Source organism: Bos taurus, chromosome 15 (assembly GCF_002263795.3).
Source record: "Bos taurus isolate L1 Dominette 01449 registration number 42190680 breed Hereford chromosome 15, ARS-UCD2.0, whole genome shotgun sequence".
NCBI lineage: Eukaryota > Metazoa > Chordata > Mammalia > Artiodactyla > Bovidae > Bos > Bos taurus.
Window position 1 is genome coordinate 65,874,952 of NC_037342.1, and position 23,870 is coordinate 65,898,821.

Here is a 23,870-nt window from a genome sequence, read left to right on the forward strand (position 1 = left end):
CACCCAGTGGGAAGTCACAGTCCTCCCCCTCATTGGAAGAAAAGTTCAAAGCACAGACTTTATTCTTAGGATGAAAAACAGCGAGTATGCAGAGGGTTTGTGATGATGCCAACCATGGTGGGCTGCCCTCCTCTTCCTCCTTTTGGCCCTCAGTGCCCTCCTGTTGCACTTCCACCCTCTTCATCTCCATGGCCCCTTTTCTATTCTCTCCCATAACTGGCCCCTTTTCTTGTGATTAGCACCTCGGGGCATTCGGCGGCTCACTGGGAGGGCAGCACCCATGGGTCCTGCCTGCTGACCGTCTTGTCTGACTGCATAGGTGCTGCAGATCAGTGGGGATTGGTCAACACATGACTCTGGAGTGAGCGAGGTCAGTTACAGGCGGAGACTCAGCACCTTGGCTGACTATCTCACTGGATATGGGAAGGTAACTCTGCTCGGTTTTCTCAGACAGAGAGTGGCAGGGGATGATCACAGCACTGCCCACTACAGAGCTGTTTTTTCTCTTTAGATGTTACATAAAATAATCACGTGAAAGTAATCATGTGAAATGCACAGCCTCGCAGCAGCTGTTTTAGTCTTCCGAGTGAGTTGTAAGACATCCAGCCATGGTGATTCTAAAGCCTCAAGAGCCTTGTACTCTTTGGATGTTTACACTCTGGATGTTCTTGAATTCAACTTGATGGTTGAGTGCCATCAAGTAGACCAAACTGAGGGAGCCTGTAACTTTTTTTTCCAAATTCATACTCACAAACCTACAACCAACCCATACAATATTACTAATTGATTTTTAACAAGGGTATTAGGGGCTTGTGTTGCTTTGTCTTATAAATGTACAGGGATAAGGTCTTCCACCCCACTGGTGTCCCTGGAGAGTAGAAAGGTTCATTTGGAGAGAATCCGCTCATATTTACGTGCTTCTCTAGCCAAATGTTATGACTGTGTGTTTGCTAAGATTAAGACTCCAGGCAGTGACCAGGGCTCACCTGGAGTTCTGGGCAGAATGCCTTTGGTTCGGATGTGAGAGAGAGGGGGTGCATTCTAGGACAGCCTCTTTGGGTCAAGAACTCATGGCATCTTTTCTTTCCAAGGCAAGGAAATCCAAGGACCCTTTTCCACCACTTGAAAGGAAATTGGTTCTGAAGGTCTAGAATATCACTTCTCTTATTGCTTAGGCTTGCTTGAAACATTTAGGGCAAGCAGGTGAATGGCATTGAGAATGGTAAAATTTCTGAGAATTTGGTGAGAAGACAAAGAAAAATGAGGGAAAATCAAAATGGAAGCAAGTCTTTTCTTTCAGAACTTTTCCCAAACATTACGTCCTTATGCTAATTTTATTACTTAGTAGAAACTAAGTTTTTAATAATACATTATATGTTTTAAAGTATTGTTTAGGTAATAATTAACAAACTCATTTCACGTTTTTGGCAAGCATTATATGTACCTCTGGTGACAAAAAGGTAAGAGTTTCAAAAAGTAAATTCAAATCTGTTTCACTTAATTTTAGATCCCTATTAAGGCAGCAAATATAAATTGTTGTTGTGTCCGATTCAGTCGTGTCTGGCTCTTTTGAGACCCCACAGACTGCAGCCTGCCAGGTTCCTCTGTCCATCGGGTTTCCAAGACAAGAATACTGGAGTAGGTCACCATTCCCTTCTCCAGGGGATCTTCCTGACTCCAAGGATCGAAGCCGGGTCTCCTGTATCGGCAGGTAGGTTCTTTACCACTGAGTCACCAGAGAAACCCAACAAATATAATGACTTAGATTGGACAGGAGTGGGCTTTCTGCAAACAAGTACATTTGGACATCACAGGTGGCAGTATTAATTGGATTAAGTAACACTGTAAAGAGGTAGCAAGTATTATAAGTCTGTTTATATTCATGGGCCTGGCAACCCCATCTTGGGAACAATGTCCAAGAAAAGTGAATTCAATTCAGACAAAGATGATTACTTGTAGCACTATGTAGATAATAAGAAAATCAGAAACAACTCAGTTCCTTCTCTCTGAAAGGTGAAGCAAACAATGCCACAGCAGCAGTGAAGTATGACAACGCCATTAAAAGATGTAATTTCTTATCCATGTTTCCATTTGTCAACCTCGTGCCTGTCCATGCAGCTGGACATAGAGCAGGCCCTTCACACAGCCCACACAAGACAAGAGTGGACTCAAGAGTAATCACTAGGAGTAGAAGGGACTTCAGAACAGGAATTTACAGTATAATGACTTGAGTTCCCTTACTTAAAAAAAAATGATGGAGGGGGATAATCTAAAAAACAGATATAAGACTGAAGATATAAAACATGGTCCCAAATATTATCCTACATTATGACTAGAAAAAGATACATTTGAATAGCGATTATCTCTGGTTGAAGGAATTACAGGTGATTCTGCCCCCTTATTTATATTAAAAAAAATTTTAACCATAGGTTATAATAAGCATATAGAACTTTTATAATCATAACATTAATAGCCTTTAAAATGAAACTATGAACAAATGAACTTTAAGAAATTAGTTTAAAGAGTGAGGAGAAATAAGCCAAAATATGAACAGAATAAATCATTTGAATGAATGTAAAAAAATGCAAATCATAGGTTTTTCACAACTTGGTAGTGTCAAACACATACAGAGAGTCCTTGCTCAAAATCTGACCTTTCCACACTGATCCCTTTTTGATTTCCTGAATTATGGCTATCAGCAATTTCTTCTTCACTAGACTTTTTAAAGTCTTTTCGGGCTTCTGCAAATACAAATCAATGTATAAAAGGATAGAGTATTTGAGTACCATCCCAATTTAGTAAACCCTAAAACTGAGCCCAAAACTGGTAACACTCGATAGATACACTTAACAAATGAACTACAGCCATTTCTTCCCAATTATGGAGGGAATTGAAGAGGAGCGATTGGAAAAGGAAAAATGACAGGAGGTGCTGGTGGTCTTTGTAACACCTACACTTTGTGCTGCAAGAGAGATAAGAAATGCTAACAGGGTCCCCGGAGAAGGCAATGGCACCCCACTCCAGTACTCTTGCCTGGAAAATCCCATGGGCGGAGGAGCCTGGTAGGCTTCAGTCCATGGGGTCGCTAAGAGTCGGACACAACTGAGCGACTTCACTTTCACTTTTCACTTTCATGCATTGGAGAAGGAAATGGCAACCCACTCCAGTGTTTTTGCCTGGAGAATCCCAGGAATGGGGGAGCCTGGTGGGCTGCAGTCTCTGGGGTCGCACAGAGTCGGACACGACTGAAGCGACTTAGCAGCAGCAACAGGGTCCCAGAGTACAACACTGAACCAAATACCTTATGTATTTAGCAACATCAGAAAGCGTCTTTCCAACCTGAAAACCAAGCCTGCTGGCTTTCCCATCACACCAAGTTCAGGTCACAGAGCAATACCACTTAAACACTTTTGCTTTTAAATCTTTGGACTAAAGAGCTTTTGCAACAGGGTTCACTGACAACACAGTCTCAATGAAATCGCACCGGGTACCTGCTTGCACAGGGAAATACAGTTATCACATGCCAGGTAAACGGCAGAGCTGAGACACATAGGCTTTTATCTGGACCAGTTCCTTCAGCAACGATGCTGAAAATGCTAACATTCGCACCTCTAGAATCCGGGATTCAGTGCGAGTGACATCCTCATTAAGGACTATGGCTCACATCTGGCTGCTTAAGTTCTTTAAGATGCAATCACAGATGATGATTTTAGTACAAGGTACAGTTTTTCCAAGTCATCACTAAACACCTTATTAATATGTTATGTAAGCAGTCATCTATGGACGAGGAGCCTGGTGGGCTACAGGCCACAGGGTTGCAAAAAGAGTCAGAAATGACTTAGCGACTAAACAACAACTAAAGGAGAACACGCCTATATGAAAACATATGAATATCATTCATTCATTCATTCAACACACACTCATTGGAAGGGAACCATGTGCCTGGTTCATCGCTAGGCATCAGGGTGAAGGGACCACACATTTTCTTCACCAGTCTGAAACATTTCAGAACCAGTTGTTTTCTGATGAGCAGATTACATTTCCCAATTTTCACTCCTTTCTTGACACCTCTACATTTCCAGGAAGGACTTGGTTCACAGAAGGAAGCACATTACCTCAACCCCTGGGGCAAGCAAGTGTCTTTGCCAGATACCGAAACAGGCTTCAATGAGTGTGCTATAATAACCCATTGTTCCACCTGTCACTTCTCTTTTCCTCCAGGAATATAAAGTGATTCTTCCCTTCTCATCGCCCCGCACAGCCCAGCCCCACCCCATCCCAAGACTCCTGACCTGACCATGCTCTCGTCTCCAGGAATGCGCTGGCCCCGTAGCGCGGGCATGAGTTCTGTCTTGCATCTCGGTGCTGCTGTACCTTGCAGGAAGATCGGTCAGGTGCTTTAAAGTTTACCTAGCCGGTGTCCCGACGTCACAGAAGTAACAAACTGTCCTACTGAGTGTATACTTTGGCTGAAAAGCACCAAGGGCACTGTTTGAACATTGTGTAATTACTGGAGTTTGAGAACTCGACAGGATCATCTTAGACCTCTGATGTCCCTCTCCTTTCCATAAGCAAGAACTACACCTCTTTCCTCTCAGGGTTTTGTGACTTTTTTACCCAGCGAGCCCAGCAGCTAGCTGGCAAGCCCCAGTCACTGTTACCACACTATCCTTCCTTGGCACTTACCCTCATTCCTCCATTACTAGCCGTACACCCGCTGTGATCATTAACCACTCATTCCCGGGCAGCCTCACTCCCTGACATTTAACCTGGATTCATCAGGTTACAGAAGCACATTAGCCATTGCCTTTATGAGCCCTTGGGCTTCCCTGGTGGCTCAGACAGGAAAGAATCTGCCAGCAATGCAGGAGACCTGGGTTCAATCCCTGGGTCAGGAAGATTCCCTGGAGAAGGGAATGGCAACCCACTCCAGTATTCTTGCCTGGAGAATTCCTTAGACAGAGGAGCCTGGCAGGTTACAGTCCATGGGGTCGCAAAGAGTCAGACACAGCTGAGTAATGAACACTTTCACTTCATGAGCCCTTAAGGTCCTTTGAACAATTTCACGATTGAGAGTTGCCATTAGAATCCATGGCAAGGAATTTCCTGGTGGCCCAGTGGTAAAGAATCCTCCTTGCAATGCAGGGGACCTGATCCCAGGTCCGGGAAGATTCTGCTTGCCGCAGGGCAACTAAGCCCATGCACCACAACTAAGACTCAACACAGTCAAATAATTAAGTAAAGAAAAAAATTTTTAAAGAATCCATGGCAAATTCACAGCCAACTGGATTTTCGATCCCAGATCCCCTCGGCAGCCTGACTACACGCAAGTTCTTATGGTTGAAGCATCACCATCCCCTTTTGCTACCTCCTGTCACTGTAAGATCTTGTATCAGCCCAGCTTCGCTGAAGACTCACCATGTGTCAAAGCACATTCTGTGTGCTTTACATGAGCTTGGCTTGTTTAAATCTCTCAAAGACCCTGTCAGGTAGGCACTGCTATTCTTCTCATTTATAAGATCTTGTATCAGCCCAGCTTCGCTGAAGACTCACCATGTGTCAAAGCACATTCTGTGTGCTTTACATGAGCTTGGCTTGTTTAAATCTCTCAAAGACCCTGTCAGGTAGGCACTGCTATTCTTCTCATTTATAGACCAGGAGAACGCACAGAGAAGCTGAGTAACTTGCCCACGTTCACACAGCAGCTCCACAGAAGAGCTGGGATCCACACCCTCCAAGTTTGGACTCCTGAGCCTGAGCCCAGACCCACTACATGACCCTGCCTCTCCCTGGGGGAGCTGACTGTCTCTCTAGAGAAGGGGTAGTGTGAAGCACGCATATTCAAGAAAGAATAGAAAGTGGAGGAGGCAGGAATGGGTGTGGGTGAGGCATGGAGAGTAAAAACATTTTGGGGGGTCTCATTCAGAGAAAACAACCAGCCAATCACATAGTCAGGCACAGTCCGAGTGGCATTCACATTCTGCCCCAGACGTTCTGGGGTTGCCACCAACCCACGCACATCTGAGTAGGAGGCAGACAGCAGGTGCTACCTGGCAGCGAGGAAAGGGGGCCAGCTGGAGCCCGGGCAAAGCTGCTGCAGATGCCTCTTTCTCTAGGCTGCCATGGTTTTTGTCATTTGGAAAACATGGGCTCACCAGAGGGTGTCAAACATCATCTGGAATACAGAACCTGAGGGCACCTTACTATCCCTCCAAGGGAAGGATTGGGGAATTCTAGGATGCCAGTCCCTCTCCCCCACCCGAGGATACCGCCAACGGATCCAGCTCCATCTCGAAATGATAAGCAAAAGAACTACCACCAAGAGTACTTTCTACAAGCCAAGTACTTTCGACTGACTTCCTGCAGCCTCCCTCTGCATGAAATTATTATTCGCTCCACCTTACTGATGGGCTTCCCCGGTGGCGCCAGCAGTAAGGAATCCGCCTGTCAGCACAGGAGACACAAGAGACACAAGTTCAATCCCTGGGTCAAGAAGATCCCCTGGAGAAGGAAATGGCAATCCATTCCAGTGTTCTTGCTTGGAAAATTCCATGGACAGAGGAGCCTGGCTGGCTACAGTCCATGGGGTCGCAAAGAGCCAGACATGACTGAGCACACACACATGCCATCTTACTGGCGGGGCATAAACAGGGGAAGTAATCTACTCCAGAACACGTGGCTGGCAAGGACTAGAGTCTGGACCTGAGCCCAAGATGGGAGAAACAAAGGCGAAGGTGTAGTCCAGGCACGTACAGGTGGTATTGGGAAAGAAGGAGCATCCGCACCTTTCACTCACTGACTCTTTCTTGTTGGAGCTCCTCCAGTGGGTTCAGGACACAGAACTACGTATGGCACACCAGCTCCATGCCCTCACTGAGCTGTATACTCTGTTCCTACAAGGAGAGGCCATCAAAGATGAGAGCTCAGCCAGAAACAAGCGTATACGAGAAGAAGGGTATTCCCCCAGACACTGGGACCCTACACTGATTTCCACCGCTGGCACACGGTGGGAGGCTAGATTTAAAAGCAGTCCTTGGAACACATTCTGCTCCCCGTAACGCCAAGAACACCATATGTGTCCCTGTCACAAAGGGAGAGAAGACAAACCCCCTCCTGTTCTGGACCTGGTATCCTGGAGGCTGACACACTTTCAGCATTTTTTTTTTAATAGCCTGGGGGTGGGGACTGGGGAGGGGGAGCATTAAGCAGCTGCAAGTTTCCCTTTGTGTTCCTCTCACAGACATTTCTGGAAGGGGTCAGCACTGGGTGATTCATCATCTACCCCAGTAGACTCTCACTGAGAGGCCAGCACAGATACTGTGGTTAAAAATAAGTCTCTGCTCACTCACTTTCTTATTAATATTCTATAACTGCATTAAGGACCTTCAGTCAACAGTGAGAAAAGTTCATTTATTCAAAAGTTGCTACACTGGCTCTAAAACTTTGGTGAAAGTAACTTTATAACCAAGCCCTTGATTTCTTTTCAAAAAGTTAAGGAGAAATGCTAAGTACCAAATCATCCAGCAAAGAGACTGCTTGTTCAGACATCTGCTGCCATCTGAGTACCATTCACCCACCGTACACATTACTTCATGCCTTGGCCTCTTCCTGTGTAAAATGGAGATAGCAATCATAATACCTGTTGTGACAGACAGGCCCTTGTGCTGGTTCCTGGAGCAGAATACACTCTCATTCAAAGTTAGCTATTATTATGTAAATTCAGCCTATTTCATAATATTTATGGTAATTAACTGTCACTTATTGTTCTCATACTACATGCCAGGTACAGGGCTGAGAGTTTAGCATGATTTAGTCCTCAAGACAGACCCATAACGTAGGTATTATACCCATTTTATAGATGAGAAAATGGGGAGGGAGTCAGAAAAGTTCACAGCTGGTGGATGGACAGAAGAGGGCTGGAACCCAGGTCCCTATGCACTCAGAATGCTTTGTTATCACAAGGTAAAGCAGATTCAATTACAGTCCTGCAATCTGGCCTGAGTGTGAGAAGGCTCTGAAGTCAGCATTTCCAGCATCAATTATTACAGCATTCCCAAGTCTCCACCATCATCAAAGATTATATTTAACTTCTACACATGGTATCACTTACCTGGAAAACTCCTCTTCATCCTTCAAAACCTTAATCAGCTGTCTCTGGCTCTTTGCTTCCTTGCCCATCCCCACTCTTCAAAGAATGCATTCTTTCCGTTCCTGAACTAGTTCTCCTTCCTTTACATATTTCAAAGTGCTGCAGCACAGAGTAACTTGTCCTTAGAGTTTATATTTGTTTGTCTCCTCCACTAGATTGTGAACTCCTCTGCCCAGGCACCTATCATGTAATTCTTTGGGAATTAGGAATTTATTCCAGTTCTCTGGGAACTAGCAGTGAATGCATGATCTACACCAGCGGTTCCCTGTGGGGGCAATTTCACTCCCCAGGGGACTCTTGGCCATCTGAGACATTTTTGGTTGACCCCACTGGAGGTGGGAAGGTGCCACTGACACCTCATGGGTGGAGGCCAGGGATGCTGCTAAACATCCTACAGTGCACAGGACAGCCCCTCCGCAGCAAAGAACGACCCAGCCCCAAATGTCAATGCTGTCAAGGTCAACAATCTAGTCTACCAAAAAGTGAGAGTGTTAGTCGCTCAGTCCTGTCCGACTCTTTGCGACCCCGTGGTCTGTAGCCTGCCAGGCTTCTCTGTCCATGGGATTCTCCAGGCAAGAATACTGAAGTGGGTTGCCATTTCCCTCTTTAGAGGATCTTCCCGACCCAGGGATCAAGCCCGGTGCCCTGCACTGCAGGCAGATTCTGTACCACCTGAGCCACCAGAGAAGCCCCTAGTCTACCTAGTAGTTCTCAATTAAGCATCACTCCTGCTCGTGACTCAAGAGTTTACTGCGCTGCATACATCAGGGCTCAGGGGCTGCTGCACGCTGTGCTTCAGACCTCAGGTAACAGTTGGACCTCTGGGGGAGGACCATTTGCCTCCACCCCTGATGCCACGTTTTGCCTCTCCTCTTGGGTGAGTGGAATAAGAGATGTCTCAGACATTTTCCATCTCACTGTAATGTGTTCCAGCTAACTCCCACTGCCAGTATCTGTATCTCTTTGCCTGAGGGCTTTCTCAGAAGCTAAAAGGCAGCTCTGGCTCCCTGTGGGCCAGAAACGGTGGGGAATTAAACGTTTCTGCAAGGAGCAGCCCTCAGCCAATGACTGGCAGATTTGAATGTATAAATACATCAGCTCCTTCATTCCTGGAGAGGATACCAGGACACATGACTCCAGGGCTAACAGGGCACGTAATTTGCCCCGTCTCCACGATTTCCTGTGGGTTAAACTAGAGTCGCCCACAGAGGTGGTGGGCTTGATAACCTACCCTCCCTTGGTTGCCCTTCCACTTCAGCCCTCCCTCCTGGTATTTCCTGCCCCTCCCAAATAAACTACCGGTTCTGGATTCTGCTCTGGAGTCTGCCCAAACCAAAACAGAATAGAAGCAACACATTTCTCTTCCTAGCAGAAGCCTCAAGAACTTTCAGGTGATTCTGTCACTGCTTTTTCCCTCTCCTGCGAGAATGGCATGACCCAGCTGAGGGCTGTGTCTTCAGCCTGGGTCCCTTATGGAGGAAACACGGTGGCTACCTGCTGTTGACCCGCAACCAACATGTAACAGACACAAGAAACAAATTTCCGTGGTTGTAAGCCACAGAGATTTGGGAGTTGTTACTGAAGCAAAACCTGGTGAAAGCCGAGTCATACAGGGCTTATCACTCCTAGAGGGACCTTCCTAACTGATGCTACTCTAGAAAACCTGGGCTACTTACCTCTCAAAGGATGCTCGTCTAAGGGCAAAATCACACAGCAGAACTTTACCAGATCCTTGAGGTTGGAGATGATTGTTTTTTCCCCTCGTGGAGGTTCCTGTAACTCAGGATGCCTCATGCAGTGCTGAGAAGTGGTGAGCACCTAGAGATGGGGACTTATCCCTGAGCCATCTGGGTTTTACCAGGAACTAGTTCAAGCCTGGTGACTATTTTGGGAAAAGAGACGAAGACGAGGCACTTGGCTAGAAACAGATGGAAACACCAGTTCATACTTCAGCTGCTCTCCACCTGAGTGACTTTGGGGAAAACCCTCCCCCCATCTGGAGCCTCCCATTTGTAACTTCGGGTCTGACCCTAAGATCTGAGTCCACCACCAGACTCAGCCACCTGGGTTCTCTGAAGACCAAAACCAACCTCATTCTCTCCATCCTCTGCTTGATCCATCAACCTTCAGAACAAGCTGAACTCATACCCAAAATTTCAAGGGAAAGACTGTCTCCTGCAGTTTACCAGGGGCTCATTTCTTTTCTCCAGTTCCCAGATCAGAAGACAGCATGGTATCCTCCCTTCCCTCTGTTTTTAACATTCATTGAGTACGAACCCCGTGCTACGCATCAGGCTGAAACCTATTCACGATCTATCACAAGATTTCTCATGCCTGAGTCACTCACAAGCATGAGCCTTGGCTATTTTTGCCTTATCTGAATACCACCTCTACTAGAATTGGCTTAATAATGTTTAGTGCTGATGGACTCTTTGTACGTAAATCCATGTATCTTCAGAGGGATTTTTACATGCCTACTATCAATGAAAACCCAGTAACCCTTGTCATAAATAGAAGATAGGCATGAAAACAAACATGACAACAAATATCTTTATTGAATGCGAGCTGGATGTTTGCAGAAGCCCCAGCCTCCTGCTCTCTTTGTTTAAAAGGGAAGCTGAAAGGCTTTAGGACAGTGATAAAGGCCTAGCAGCACCTGACCAAGGTTTTAACTTTGTCATCATCAGAAAGGTTGGAAGAGATTCAGAAAAGGAGGAAGTTTCTCACCATGTGATAAAACGTTCCTTAATTTTTCACCAGTGCACAGCCATCTAAATCACCTTTCATTTCACCGGGACGTGTTTCATGCTCTGAATAAAGCTGTCTCATTGCACTGGACTCTTACCATGTGTGGTTTTATTATTAACAGCACAGGTTTGAGTCCAGCTCTACCACTTCCTAAACCTCTCTGGGTTTCTCTTTCTTCATCTGCAAAATAAGGATAGTAATACTCCCACCTTCATAATGTGAAGACCTTCAAATAATGCTTGACCCACAGTCAGGTTCAATTAATTATGGCTGTCATTACTATTTATTACTGTTAACTTTGTATGATAGGTATTTTTTTATATTTATTCAGCTGCACCAGGTCTTAATTGTGGCATGTGGGATCTTAGTTCCCTGACCAGGGATTGAACCTGGGCCCCTTGCAGAGTCTTAGCCGCTGGACCTCCAGAGAAGTCCAGTGTGTGCTAGGTATTTTGATGCCCATTTTACAGACAAAGAAAGGAAGGACCAGTTGCCTAATCTGTCAAGGTCACACAGCCTTGCTTGTTCCACTCATAAACAGCTGCCTTAATGTGCAGTCAGGATTATTACCTATTTTAAGTTGGATATTTTTATTCCTGTCCTATTTTATTTTCTCTAACTCTACAGGCCTGCTCAGTTGCCTCCGACTAAAACACAGAAGGCACTGATGCCTGGACATAAACAGTCAGTTGGAGCAGATTCAGGCCAGTGTGTGAAGTGCCTGCCTCATCTTTGGCCCCAAAGTGTGCCAACCTGCTCTGGGGCTTGCCATTTTGTGGAGGGCAGCATGTGAGGGCAAAGATCTCATCTAAAACCACTCAGAGACACATGGTTACATGCAGAGCCCTGCCACTTATCATGGCAGAGTTCACTGCAGACAAGGCTGACATTTCTTGTGCCTTTTTAATATTCCATTTATACATGTCTCACCTGATTTTAATCCTACTCTACTTCAGATTCACCACCTGCAGAGAACACTTTAAGATGATACATGCATACATGTTTGGTGCTCAGTTATGTCCAACTCTTTGTAACCCCAGGGATTGTAGCCCACCAGGCTCCTCTGTCCATGGGATTTCCCAGGCAAGAATATTGGAATAGGTTGCCATTTTCTCCTCCAGGGGATCTTCCCAACCCAGGGATCGAACCAGGGTCTCTTGCATCTCCTGCATTAGCAGGCGGATTCTTTACCACTAGCCCCACATGGACAGGAAGCACAAGTCTGGAAGAGAGACAGCGTACACACCTGCCGCTTGCCTTCCCCCCCACACCCCTCACTGGTCTTAAAGCACCAGCCTCAAGTCCTGCTCTGGTGCTGACAGTGGGGGTGCAGCAGAAACAACACATCCTAGAGAGGATTTTTCTCCCCCACTGCCTTCCCAGAGACTGGGGGCTCTGGAGATTAATGTAATCCCCAGGGGATGGGGCTTTTGTCATGGAACTCAAGGCAGTGGTGGTGAGGGTGGAGGAAGTCAGATACTCTTTAGCATGAAAGTTCTATTTCAGCATCGCCCACAAGGTCTGATTGCGCTGGTGCCCCATCCTCAGTCTTGTAAGGAATCAGTTCAGTTCAGTTCAGTCGCTCAGTTGTGTCTGACTCTTTGCAACCCCATGAATTGCAGCACACCAGGCCTCCCTGTCCATCACCAACTCCTGGAGTTCACTCAAACTCACGTCATTCGAGTCAGTAAAGAGATGGGAATACCAGACCACCTGATCTGCCTCTTGAGAAATCTGTATGCAGATCAGGAAGCAACAGTTAGAACTGGACATGGAACAACAGACTGGTTCCAAATAGGAAAAGGAGTACGGCAAGGCTGTATATTGTCACCCTGTTTATTTAACTTATATGCAGAGTACATCAAGAGAAACGCAGGACTGGAAGAAACACAAGCTGGAATCAAGATTGCCGGGAGAAATACCAATAACTTCAGATATGCAGATGACACCACGCTTATGGCAGAAAGTGAAGAGGAACTCAAAAGTCTCTTGATGAAAGTGAAAGTGGAGACTGAAAAAGTTGGCTTAAAGCTCAACATTCAGAAAACGAAGATCATGGCATCCGGTCCCATCACTTCATGGGAAATAGATGGGGAAACAGTGGAAACAGTGTCAGACTTTATTTTTCTGGGCTCCAAAATCACTGCAGATGGTGACTGCAGCCATGAAATTAAAAGATGCTTACTCCTTGGAAGGAAAGTTATGACCAACCTAGATAGCATATTCAAAAGCAGAGACATTACTTTGCCAACAAAGGTCCATCTAGTCAAGGCTATGATTTTTCCCGTGGTCATGTATGGATGTGAGAGTTGGACTGTGAAGAAGGCCGAGCACCGAAGAATTGATGCTTTTGAACTGTGGTGTTGGAGAAGACTCTTGAGAGTCCCTTGGACTGCAAGGAGATCCAACCAGTCCATTCTGAAGGAGATCAGCCCTGGGATTTCTTTGGAAGGAATGATGCTAAAGCTGAAACTCCAGTACTTTGGCCACCTCATGTGAAGAGTTGACTCATTGGAAAAGACTCTGATGCTGGGAGGGATTGGGGGCAAGAGGAGAAGGGGACGACAGAGGATGAGATGGCTGGATGGCATCACTGACTCGATGGACGTGGGTCCGGGTGAACTCCGGGAGTTTGTGATGGACAGGGAGGCCTGATGTTCTGTGATTCATGGGGTCGAAAAGAGTCAGACACGACTGAGGGACTGATCTGATCTGAATGCCAAAGTTTAAGCCAACTTTTTGCCTCCTATCATTTCATTCATCTCCTATCTATGGCCTCCCCTTAGCACCTGGATGGGGCACCAACTCCACCATAACCCACATTCACTCTGAATTTTCATGAGTTTTCATTTTCCTGTTGACTTGGAGAAGTGTCTACCATGGTCCAGCTGGGCCCTCAGGACCCCATCCCTTGGCCACAGTGGATTTTTCTCGCCCTCACATACGACCTTGGTGGCCAATGACTACTGAGTTAAGAAGCTGACTGCTCCCTAAGAGGCTGATTTTGAACTTGTGGCCTCATTTTCTTTGGTACCAGAAGATGAGGGATGCCTCAAAACCTTTGCCAAAGCAGACCATGACCCCATTTAACATCTTTAGGAGGAGGCAACATCTGCATTGACACTCAAGACATTGCTTTTGTAGCCTGAATTTCTTATTGAACAGTCAGAAATGCCACTGGCTGAATTACTGTGCTCGATCTGTTGTTTATCAATGGGTACTCCAGCAACCATCACCTAGGAGACAGAACTGCAGAGTCCCAGGCTCTGTCTGGCCCCGCGAAACAGAATCTAACAGAATCTCCAGGTGATCTTTAAACACTGAGGTTTGAGGAAAAGAGCTTCCCGGAACCAGGGAACAAAATGCTAGCCAGCTCCTGCTCCCTGCCTCTCCCACAGTTGTCCTTTTGATGGCTTAGCAGTAATGAATCCACCTGCCAATGCAGGAGATGTGGGTTCGATCCCTGGGTCGGGAAGATCCCCTGGAGAAAGAAATGGCAACCCACTCCAGCATTCTTGACCAGACTACAGTTCACGGAGTCGCAAAGAGTTGGACATGACTTAGTGACCAAACAACAACAGCTCCTTGAACACCTTCTCTCAGACCTCAAGGCCCACAAACAGGTGCTGCTGTTTCCACCACAAGGCAGAGTTCCTTCATGACTTGGGCAAACCCAGCAGGGACACCGGTCATGAGGATCTGTCTCAGACTGTCCCACATGACAGGCCCCCGGCGCTGAGCTTGGGGACAGGAAGCAGCTGGTCCAGAGCAGGCATTGAGGCCAGCTGTGGGTAAGGGGAAGGAGGCAGAAACTGGGCCAGAGAAGCGGAACCAAAGGTCGGAGGTGCAAGGTGAAACTAACTGGAAAAGGAGTAAAGACACTGGACAGTGAGCCGATTAGAAACAGACAGAGGAGTGAAGGCTTGACTGTATCAGGTGAAGGGCTGTGGGCGAGCCTATCTGCTGGGTGGGGGGCTTGTGGGACTAATACAGCATGGGCAGAGTGTGGGTACACTGGTCTGGGAACTGGGCGAGGTATCCATTGCTCACAGTGCAGGGTGCCAAGTCAATGACTGATAAACCCTAGGACCTGCAACCCAGAATCATATAAACCACGAGCCAGAGGAAACAGAAGTCAGATCATGGGATTAATGATAGTTAAAACTGACTGAACATTAACCCCAAGCCAGGCACATTGATAAGTGCTCTATGTAAATGATTTAACCCCCTGAGAATTATTTAAACCCCTGTAAATTATTTACAGAACACCCCCCACCCCAAGACTCCATGTGGTGAAGAGCACAGGGTGAATAGAAATGTGAAGTCCGAGACCAGGTGGGGTTTGAATCTAGACTCCTCCATCTCTTAGTTCTGTGATCAGGGCAAGCTAGTTAAATTCTCTGTTTCTCAGTCTCCTCGTCTGTAAAATGGGAGCATGTTAGTAGCTCTGTCATATGGTTGTAATAAGAGAGGTAACATGTAAAATGGTGCATCACAAAGAATAAAGTAAATTTCATTATAATAATTGTTCCTATCATTTGCCCTTTTCAGAGACAAAGAAACTGAAGCACAGAGATCTAAGTAACATTGAAGTGATGGGCCAGGGAAGTAAAGCCAGCCAGTGTTCCTATGGAAGCGGTGTGTGTAACCATTATGCCTTGCTGCCTCACATCAAGTCAGAGGAACAAGGTGAAGAGAGGGCGCCAAGGTGAGAGGCCCGGGAGAAGGCAGAACAGAGAAAGGACTCCTGGAGAGAGCTCTGAGCAGATCCCAGGGCTGTCGGCAGGGGCTGAGGGTGGGAGATGAGACAAGTGCGCTCTAAGAGCTGAGCACAGCCAGGACACACTGGAGACTGAACTTCTACATGGTTCTGGCAGCCGAGATTCAATCCTCCTGTTGAAACAAGTTTTCTAGATGGGATGTGTGGCCTATATCCAAAAACCCCGGGGCTTTGCTGCCAAGTCATCACTCTGGCAAGAACCACACCTGACTTTGTAGACCTGAAAAGTGACAACAGGAAATCGTTAGTCCTGAACTCCCGTGGGGCCAGGTTGCAGAGGAGAGCAATGGTAACAGCTAAGACATACTGAGTGATGCCCACATGCAAGGTACCATTTGATGCACCGAGTGCTGTAACTGAGTCTTCACCATAACCCAAAGAAGTCCCAATAGTATCCCCATCTTGTAGATGATGACACAGAGAGGTCAAGTAACATTCCTGAGGTCACACAGCAGGTAAGTCACAGAGCCAGGAACAAAACCCAAGCTCTCTGGCTCCACAGTCCATACTCTTAACTGCTAGGATTTATAATACCTAATCAGCTATTCTCAAAAGCAACTAGATAATTTATCAGACCTTGAAACATTTATCTGTGAAAGGTTTCTCAGCCTGAGTAGTCAAGTATATATAGAACAGTCAACTAAAAACCTAAAAATGGAGAAATTATTAGGCAATTCCAACTTGAGAGGTGTTCTACAAAATAACTGATCAGACCTCTTCAAAAGGGGCAAGGTCCTAAAAGACGAGGAAAGACTGAGGAACTGTCACTGGTGGGAGGAGACAGGACAGCTAAATGCACCGTGGGACCCTGGACTGGATCCCAGAACAGAAAGGACCTTCCTGGAAAAACTGGGGAAATCCAAGCAAGTTCTAATAGTATTGGAGCAAGGCTGATTTCTTAGTTTTAATCAATGTCCTGTGGTTATGTAAACTGTTGCCATTACAGGAAGCAGACTGAGGGGCATACGGGAACTCTCTGTCTTATTTTTACCGTTCTTCTTTAAGTCTAAAATTATCTAAAATTTTTACAGAATTTGGCGTTGAAAAAAAATATACATATGGCAAAAGGATCAAAACCAGTGACATTCTCAGTTTATAAATGAATGTGTTTATCTTTATCATTGTAATCAGACTACATTTCCTCCTAAATATGTAAATAAGTACTCATTTTAACTTGACATTAAATCTGTTTAAAATTGTGAACAACAGAAGCTAGCAATGATTAAGTTTAGAAACCTGGATCTTCTTTAGAAAAACATATCACTTCGGTTTTAAACGTATAGAAATGTTGAATCACTAAGGTATACTGTTGTAGGTCAATCATACTTCAAAAAAAACACCCAAAGTCATAGAAAAAAGAGATCAGAAATGAGGATTGGGGGCAGGAGAATTGGATGAAGGCAGTCAAAAGGCACACATTTCCAGTTAGAAAATAAAGAAGCACTAGAGAGGCAACGTACAAACGATGAATATAATTAACACTATTGTATGTTGTATATGGAAGTTAGTAAGAGAATAATGCATCCTAAGAGTTCTCATCTTAAGGAAAGATTTTTTCTATTTATTTTATTTTGTATTCATGTGAGATGATGGATGTTCACAATACTTATTGTGATCATCATTTCATGATGTATGTCATTCAAATCATCACGCCATGAAACTGACACAGGCCTGCACGTTAGTTATATCTCAAAAGAACTGGGAGAGAAAAAAGAACAGATCATTTACACATGCTTTGAGGTGTGTCTCTCTCTCATCTTTCCCTCTCTGATTCACATTCTCAGCATCACTACTCAATAGATCTACTCAGTATCCACAGGTTGATGGCCACTGCCCAGGAAAGGCTCGGATCCCCTGGAGGTGAAGTACCACTTCATAGGCATGGGTGAGCTTCCCGAAGTGCAGCCCATTTGACACACACTAGGAGGAATGGGAGCCGTGGCTGCACGGGTGCAGGAGGGCCTAGAGGAGCTATTCCACATTGAAGGTCAGGAAGGGAGGCGGTGAGGAAATACCCCTCACCCAAGGTAAGGAGCAATGGCTGCGCTTTGCTGAAGCAGCCGTGAAGAGATACCCCATGCCCAAGGTAAGACAAACCCAAGTAAGACAGTAGGTGTTGCAAGAGGGCATCAGAGGACAAACACACTGAAACCATGCTCACAGGAAACTAGTCAATCTAATCACACTAGGACCACAGCCTTGTCTAACTCAATGAAACTAAGCCATGCCCGTGGGGCAACCCAAGACGGGCGGGTCATGGTGGAGAGATTTGACAGAATGTGGTCCACTGGAGAAGGGAATGGCAAACCTCTTCAGTATTCTTGCCTTGAGATCCCCATGAACAATATGAAAAGGCAAAATGATAGGATACTGAAAGAGAAACTCCCCAGGTCAGTAGGTGCCCAATATGCTACTGGAGATCAGTGGAGAAATAACTCCAGAAAGAATGAAGGGATGGAGCCAAAGCAAATACAATACCCAGCTGTGGATGTGACTGGTGATAGAAGCAAGGTCCAATGCTGTAAAGAGCAATATTGCATAGGAACCTGGAATGTCAGGTCCATGAATCAAGGCAAATTGGAAGTGGTCAAACAAGAGATGGCAAGAGTGAATGTCGACATTCTAGGAATCAGCAAACTGAAATGGACTGGAATGGGTGATTTTAACTCAGATGACCATTACATCTACTACTGCGGGCAGGAATCCCTCAGAAGAAATGGAGTAGCCATCATGGTCAACAAAAGAGTCCGAAATGCAGTACTTGGATGCAATCTCAAAAACGACAGAGTGATCTCTGTTCGTTTCCAAGGCAAACCATTCAATATCACAGTAATCCAAGTCTATGCCCCAACCCGTAACACTGAAGAAGCTGAAGTTGAACGGTTCTATGAAGACCTACAAGACCTTTTAGAACTAACACCCAAAAAAGATGTCCTTTTCATTACAGGGGACTGGAATGCAAAAGTAGGAAGTCAAGAAACACCTGGAGTAACAGGCAAATTTGGCCTTGGAATATGGAATGAAGCAGGGCAAAGACTAATAGAGTTTTGCCAAGAAAATGCACTGGTCACAACAAACACCCTCTTCCAACAACACAAGAGAAGACTCTATACATGGACATCACCAGATGGTCAACACCGAAATCAGATTGATTATATTCTTTGCAGCCAAGGATGGAGAAGCTCTATACAGTCAGCAAAAACAAGACCAGGAGCTGACTGTGGCTCAGACCATGAACTCCTTATTGCCAAATTCAGACTGAAATTGAAGAAAGTAGGGAAAACCACTAGACCATTCAGGTATGACCTAAATCAAATCCCTTATGATTATACAGTGGAAGTGAGAAATAGATTTAAGGGCCTAGATCTGATAGATAGAGTGCCTGATGAACTATGGAATGAGGTTCATGACATTGTACAGGAGACAGGGATCAAGACCATTCCCACAGAAAAGAAATGCAAAAAAGCAAAATGGCTCTCTGGGAGGCCTTACAAATAGCTGTGAAAAGAAGAGAAGCGAAAAGCAAAGAAGAAAAGGAAAGATATAAACATCTGAATGCAGAGTTCCAAAGAACAGCAAGAAGAGATAAGAAAGCCTTCTTCAGCAATCAATGCAAAGAAATAGAGGAAAACAACAGAATGGGAAAGACTAGGGATCTCTTCAAGAAAATCAGAGATACCAAAGGGACATTTCATGCAAAGATGAGCTCGATAAAGGACAGAAATGGTATGGACCTAACAGAAGCAGAAGATATTAAGAAGAGATGGCAAGAATACACAGAAGAACTGTACAAAAAAGATCTTCACGACCCAGATAATCACGATGGTGTGATCACTGACCTAGAGCCAGACATCCTGGAATGTGAAGTCAAGTGGGCCTTAGAAAGCATCACTATGAACAAAGCTAGTGGAGGTGATGGAATTCCAGTTGAGCTATTCCAAATCCTGAAAGATGATGCTGTGAGAGTGCTGCACTCAATATGCCAGCAAATTTGGAAAACTCAGCAGTGGCCACAGGACTGGAAAAGGTCAGTTTTCATTCCAATCCCAAAGAAAGGCAATGCCAAAGAATGCTCAAACTACCACACAATTGCACTCATCTCACACACTAGTCAAGTAATGCTCAAAATTCTCCAAGCCAGGCTTCAGTAATATGTGAACCATGAACTTCCTGATGTTCAAGCTGGTTTTAGAAAAGGAAGAGGAACCAGAGATCAAATTGCCAACATCTGCTGGATCATAGAGAAAGCAAGAGAGTTCCAGAAAAACATCTATTTCTGCTTTATTGACTATGCCAAAGCCTTTGACTGTGTGGATCACAATCAACTGTGGAAAATTCTTCAAGAGATGGGAATACCAGACCACCTGATCTGCCTCTTGAGAAATCTGTATGCAGATCAGGAAGCAACAGTTAGAACTGGACATGGAACAACAGACTGGTTCCAAATAGGAAAAGGAGTACGTCAAGGCTGTATATTGTCACCCTGTTTATTTAACTTATATGCAGAGTACATCATGAGAAACGCCGGACTGGAAGAAACACAAACTGGAATCAAGATTGCCAGGAGAAATATCAATAACCTCAGATATGCAGATGACACCACCCTTATGGCAGAAAGTGAAGAGGAACTCAAAAGCCTCTTGATGAAAGTGAAAGTGGAGAGTGAAAAAGTTAGCTTAAAGCTCAACATTCAGAAAACGAAGATCATGGCATCCGGTCCCACCACTTCATGGGAAATAGGTGGGGAAATAGGTGGGGAAACAGTGGAAACAGTGTCAAACTTTATTTTTTGGGGCTCCAAAATCACTGCAGATGGTGACTGCAGCCGTGAAATTAAAAGACGCTTACTCCTTGGAAGGAAGGTTATGTCCAACCTAGATAGCATATTCAAAAGCAGAGACATTACTTTGCCAACAAAGGTTCGTCTAGTCAAGGCTATGGTTTTTCCTGTGGTCATGTATGGATATGAGAGTTGGACTGTGAAGAAGGCTGAGTGCTGAAGAATTGATACTTTTGAACTGTGGTGTTGGAGAAGACTCTTGAGAGTCCCTTGGACTGCAAGGAGATCCAACCAGTCCATTCTGAAGGAGATCAGCCCTGGGATTTCTTTGGAAGGAATGATGCTAAAGCTGAAACTCCAGTACTTTGGCCACCTCATGCGAAGAGTTGACTCATTGGAAAAGACTCTGATGCTGGGAGGGACTGGGGGCAAGAGGAGAAGGGGACGATAGAGGATGAGATGGTTGGATGGCATCACTGACTCGATGGCCGTGAGTCTCAGTGAACTCCGGGAGTTGGTGATGTACAGGGAGGCATGGCATGCTGTGATTCATGGGGTCGCAAAGAGTCGGACACGACTGAGCGACTGATCTGATCTGATCTGAGGAGGAATGGGCAAGCCAGGGAGACCCGCATCTTCATGAGGGTCAACATGGCTGGCAGCCAGAGAGATAAAGGACAAACAGAGGCACAGCTCCCGATAACTACGTACAGGGCCCGGAGGTAAACACTCTGCCTGCATTAGCCCATTTAATCCTCTCCACAGCCCCAGGAGGAAGAAACTATGATTATAACTCTCAAGTCACTGATCGGGGAATTGAAGATCAGAGAGGTTAAACAATTTCTAAAGGTCACACAGCAAGTCAGCAGTAGAGTTGGGATGCAGCATGAAAAGCATGTTATCATGAGAGACTGTAGGTTTCCCTTTCTTTGTTGACTTTCTTACTTCAGCCAAAATTGGATTGGCTCTCTCTAACAAATCATCCTCTGGTTTGTCCTCAACTCAGAGAGTAAGATGCAAAGTGAACCAGACAAATATCACAGAACACACACCATGTACCAGATGCTCTATATCCATCATTCCATTTGATCATCGCCAAAGAGGAGTGGTTATCAACTCCATATTCAAAGGAGGTAACTGGGGCTCAGAAAGGTTGCTGCTGGGATTCTTCAGGCAAGAACACTGGAATGGGTTGCCATTTCCTTCTCCAGTGCATGAAAGTGAAAAGTGAAAGTGAAGTCACTCAGTCGTGTCCGACTCTTAGTGACCCCATGGACTGCAGCCTACCAGGCTCCTCTGCACATGAGATTTTCCAGGCAAGAGTACTGGAGTGGGGGTGCCATTGCCTTCTCCATCAGAAAGGTTACCAGACAGCTAAGTGGGCACACTGGAATTTTTCAAGCTTGAATCTTCCTGATAGCCAAGGCCCATCATGCTCTCTTCATTCATTCCATTTCCAAGGAAGACTCATAAAGTGAAAAAAAAAATCAAGTAGGTAAGAAGAAAGAAAACCTCTTCTCAAGTCCCTGCAGAGTAACCTTAAAAGACAGATCTACATAAGCAAATTCATGCAGATTCTGCCATTGTCCTTGATTTCACCTGTCACAGTGATCAAATCCAGATTATTTAGACCCTAAAAAATTAGAGTAGCTTGTTTGTTTTGCTTGTTTTCTTTTCTTTGGGGCCTACACCTCTTATTTTAGACATCTCCATGACTTAAACCATCTAGATAATTGCAAACACCCCTCTCCTGCATTCCAGTGTGTTTGTTTGTTTAAGAAACTCAGATTTATAATCCCTTTCACAAAATAGGCGTTCCTAAATGAAAACACGTGCACGTGGCAAATGGGCCCAGCCTGGCACTTGGAAGTTCCTTTACTGGTTTCAGCCAGAATAAAGCCACACCAAACCAGCTTAGTGCCCCTCAATGCAAGCCCAGTCCGTTGGTTTCAAACTTGGAAACAGAATCAGCAATATCACTCTCTCCTTCCTCAAAAGTGAATTCTCGGTATAGCATTTCACAGTCTGAAAAGAAAAGCAATATGGAATTTTGGAAAGGACAGAAGCCCCAGATCCTAACACACAGGCGCAGTGGAAGCAGCCTGATGCCTCTGCACTATAATACTTGGAGGACCGATTATTCTGAAATGTTGTTTGGGCGATGACACACAGGATACTTGGGGGACCCTGCCTCCTGGGAACTCAGCAATCTTAGAGCAGCTCGCAGCTCCGCATCATACATCGCCTACAAAGGCAGAGGAAAAGCCAGAAATGAATATTAATGACTGATCTGAAGCAGTTTAAAATTGTCACAAACCTGAACTGTTTTGTCAAAATCTTCATTTCGGAAAACACTCACCCTTCCCATTTGCATCAGCAATTGGTGTCTTTATGAGCAACTCTAAAAGTCCACAGCTCTTCTTTCTCATGAAATTTAACTACTTAGCATACAATGAGAACCTTTCCAAAGTGCTGGAAGCAAGAAGGGCAGAGGGAACCAAAAGAGTCTCTTCCAGGAACTGAAACTCTGGACTGGATTGATAAATAGTGTGCTTTGAATTTACGGCTCACAGACCAACAAGAATATGAAAGATATGTGTGTCCCAACAAACACATAACACGTGGCTCTCTTCAATTAAATTCTATTGAAAGTCAAATCTGCATGGATGTCATTAAAAGCTGGCAATCTTGGAAAGTGTGTGTAGGCATCCTGGCAAATGGTAGCTCTGAAAGGAGAAGATAGACGGGTAAGCCGAAACCCCATTGTTTGTGGATTGACTGCATTAAAATCTGTGACACACAGACCAGAGTCTGGCATAAAGGAAGTGCTGCAGCAAGGTTAGTTAGCTGTCCTTCCTGCTGCTATTGTTATTACTAACATTCTTATTAGGCTGCCCAGATGCACAAAATTTTTAGAAAACCTTCATCACCTTTAGGCAATTCCAGTTAGATAAGCAATGCAGATTGTTTAAAGAAGGCAGACATGACATCCAGAATGAGCAAACTCCCACCCACAAAGAGCAAGAAGCCCCGGCCTCTGACACTTTCCTAGGGAGAGACCACCTAGCAGCTGGGGAGCTGAGGAGTCTTTACTTGAGCCTTGAGAAGATGCCAAGGACTTCTGATGAGAACCAGTTCAGAAAGATATTTGATCGCATTTTCCAATGAGAAGCATATGTCCAAGGTACATACGCTTGCTTCATTCATGTAAGGATGGAAACAATGCTAAGTACACTCTGTCCTAAGAACTTAATTACTCATGCTTACCCTGCCATAAATCAGCCAACTGAAAGGTTGTTCTGAGAACAACTTCTGGGCAATCTTAATCGCGTGGCAATTCCCAAGAGCTAAAACAAATGCTCGATGTAGTCTGGACATCCATAGAGTTGATAAAAAGCTGTGTTTGATTTTTT

The 23,870-nt window shown here is 45.2% G+C and overlaps 1 protein-coding gene across 3 annotated transcripts in view; it reads right to left on the bottom strand.

Moving 5' to 3' along the window:
- Window positions 1-23,870, bottom strand: part of SLC1A2 (solute carrier family 1 member 2) — a 169,834-nt gene that overhangs the window by 108,135 nt on the left and 37,829 nt on the right. The window contains exon 1 of one of the 3 annotated variants that reach the window (XM_010812794.4): window positions 4,293-4,759. The exons of 1 other annotated variant lie outside the window; for it this stretch is intronic. In XM_010812794.4, the coding sequence (XP_010811096.1) occupies window positions 4,293-4,342 (50 nt within the window). In that variant the 5' untranslated portion in view covers window positions 4,343-4,759. Of the gene's footprint in view, window positions 1-4,292; window positions 4,760-23,870 lie in introns of those variants that run through there. One more of the 3 variants, XM_005216398.5, reaches the window with a different exon arrangement.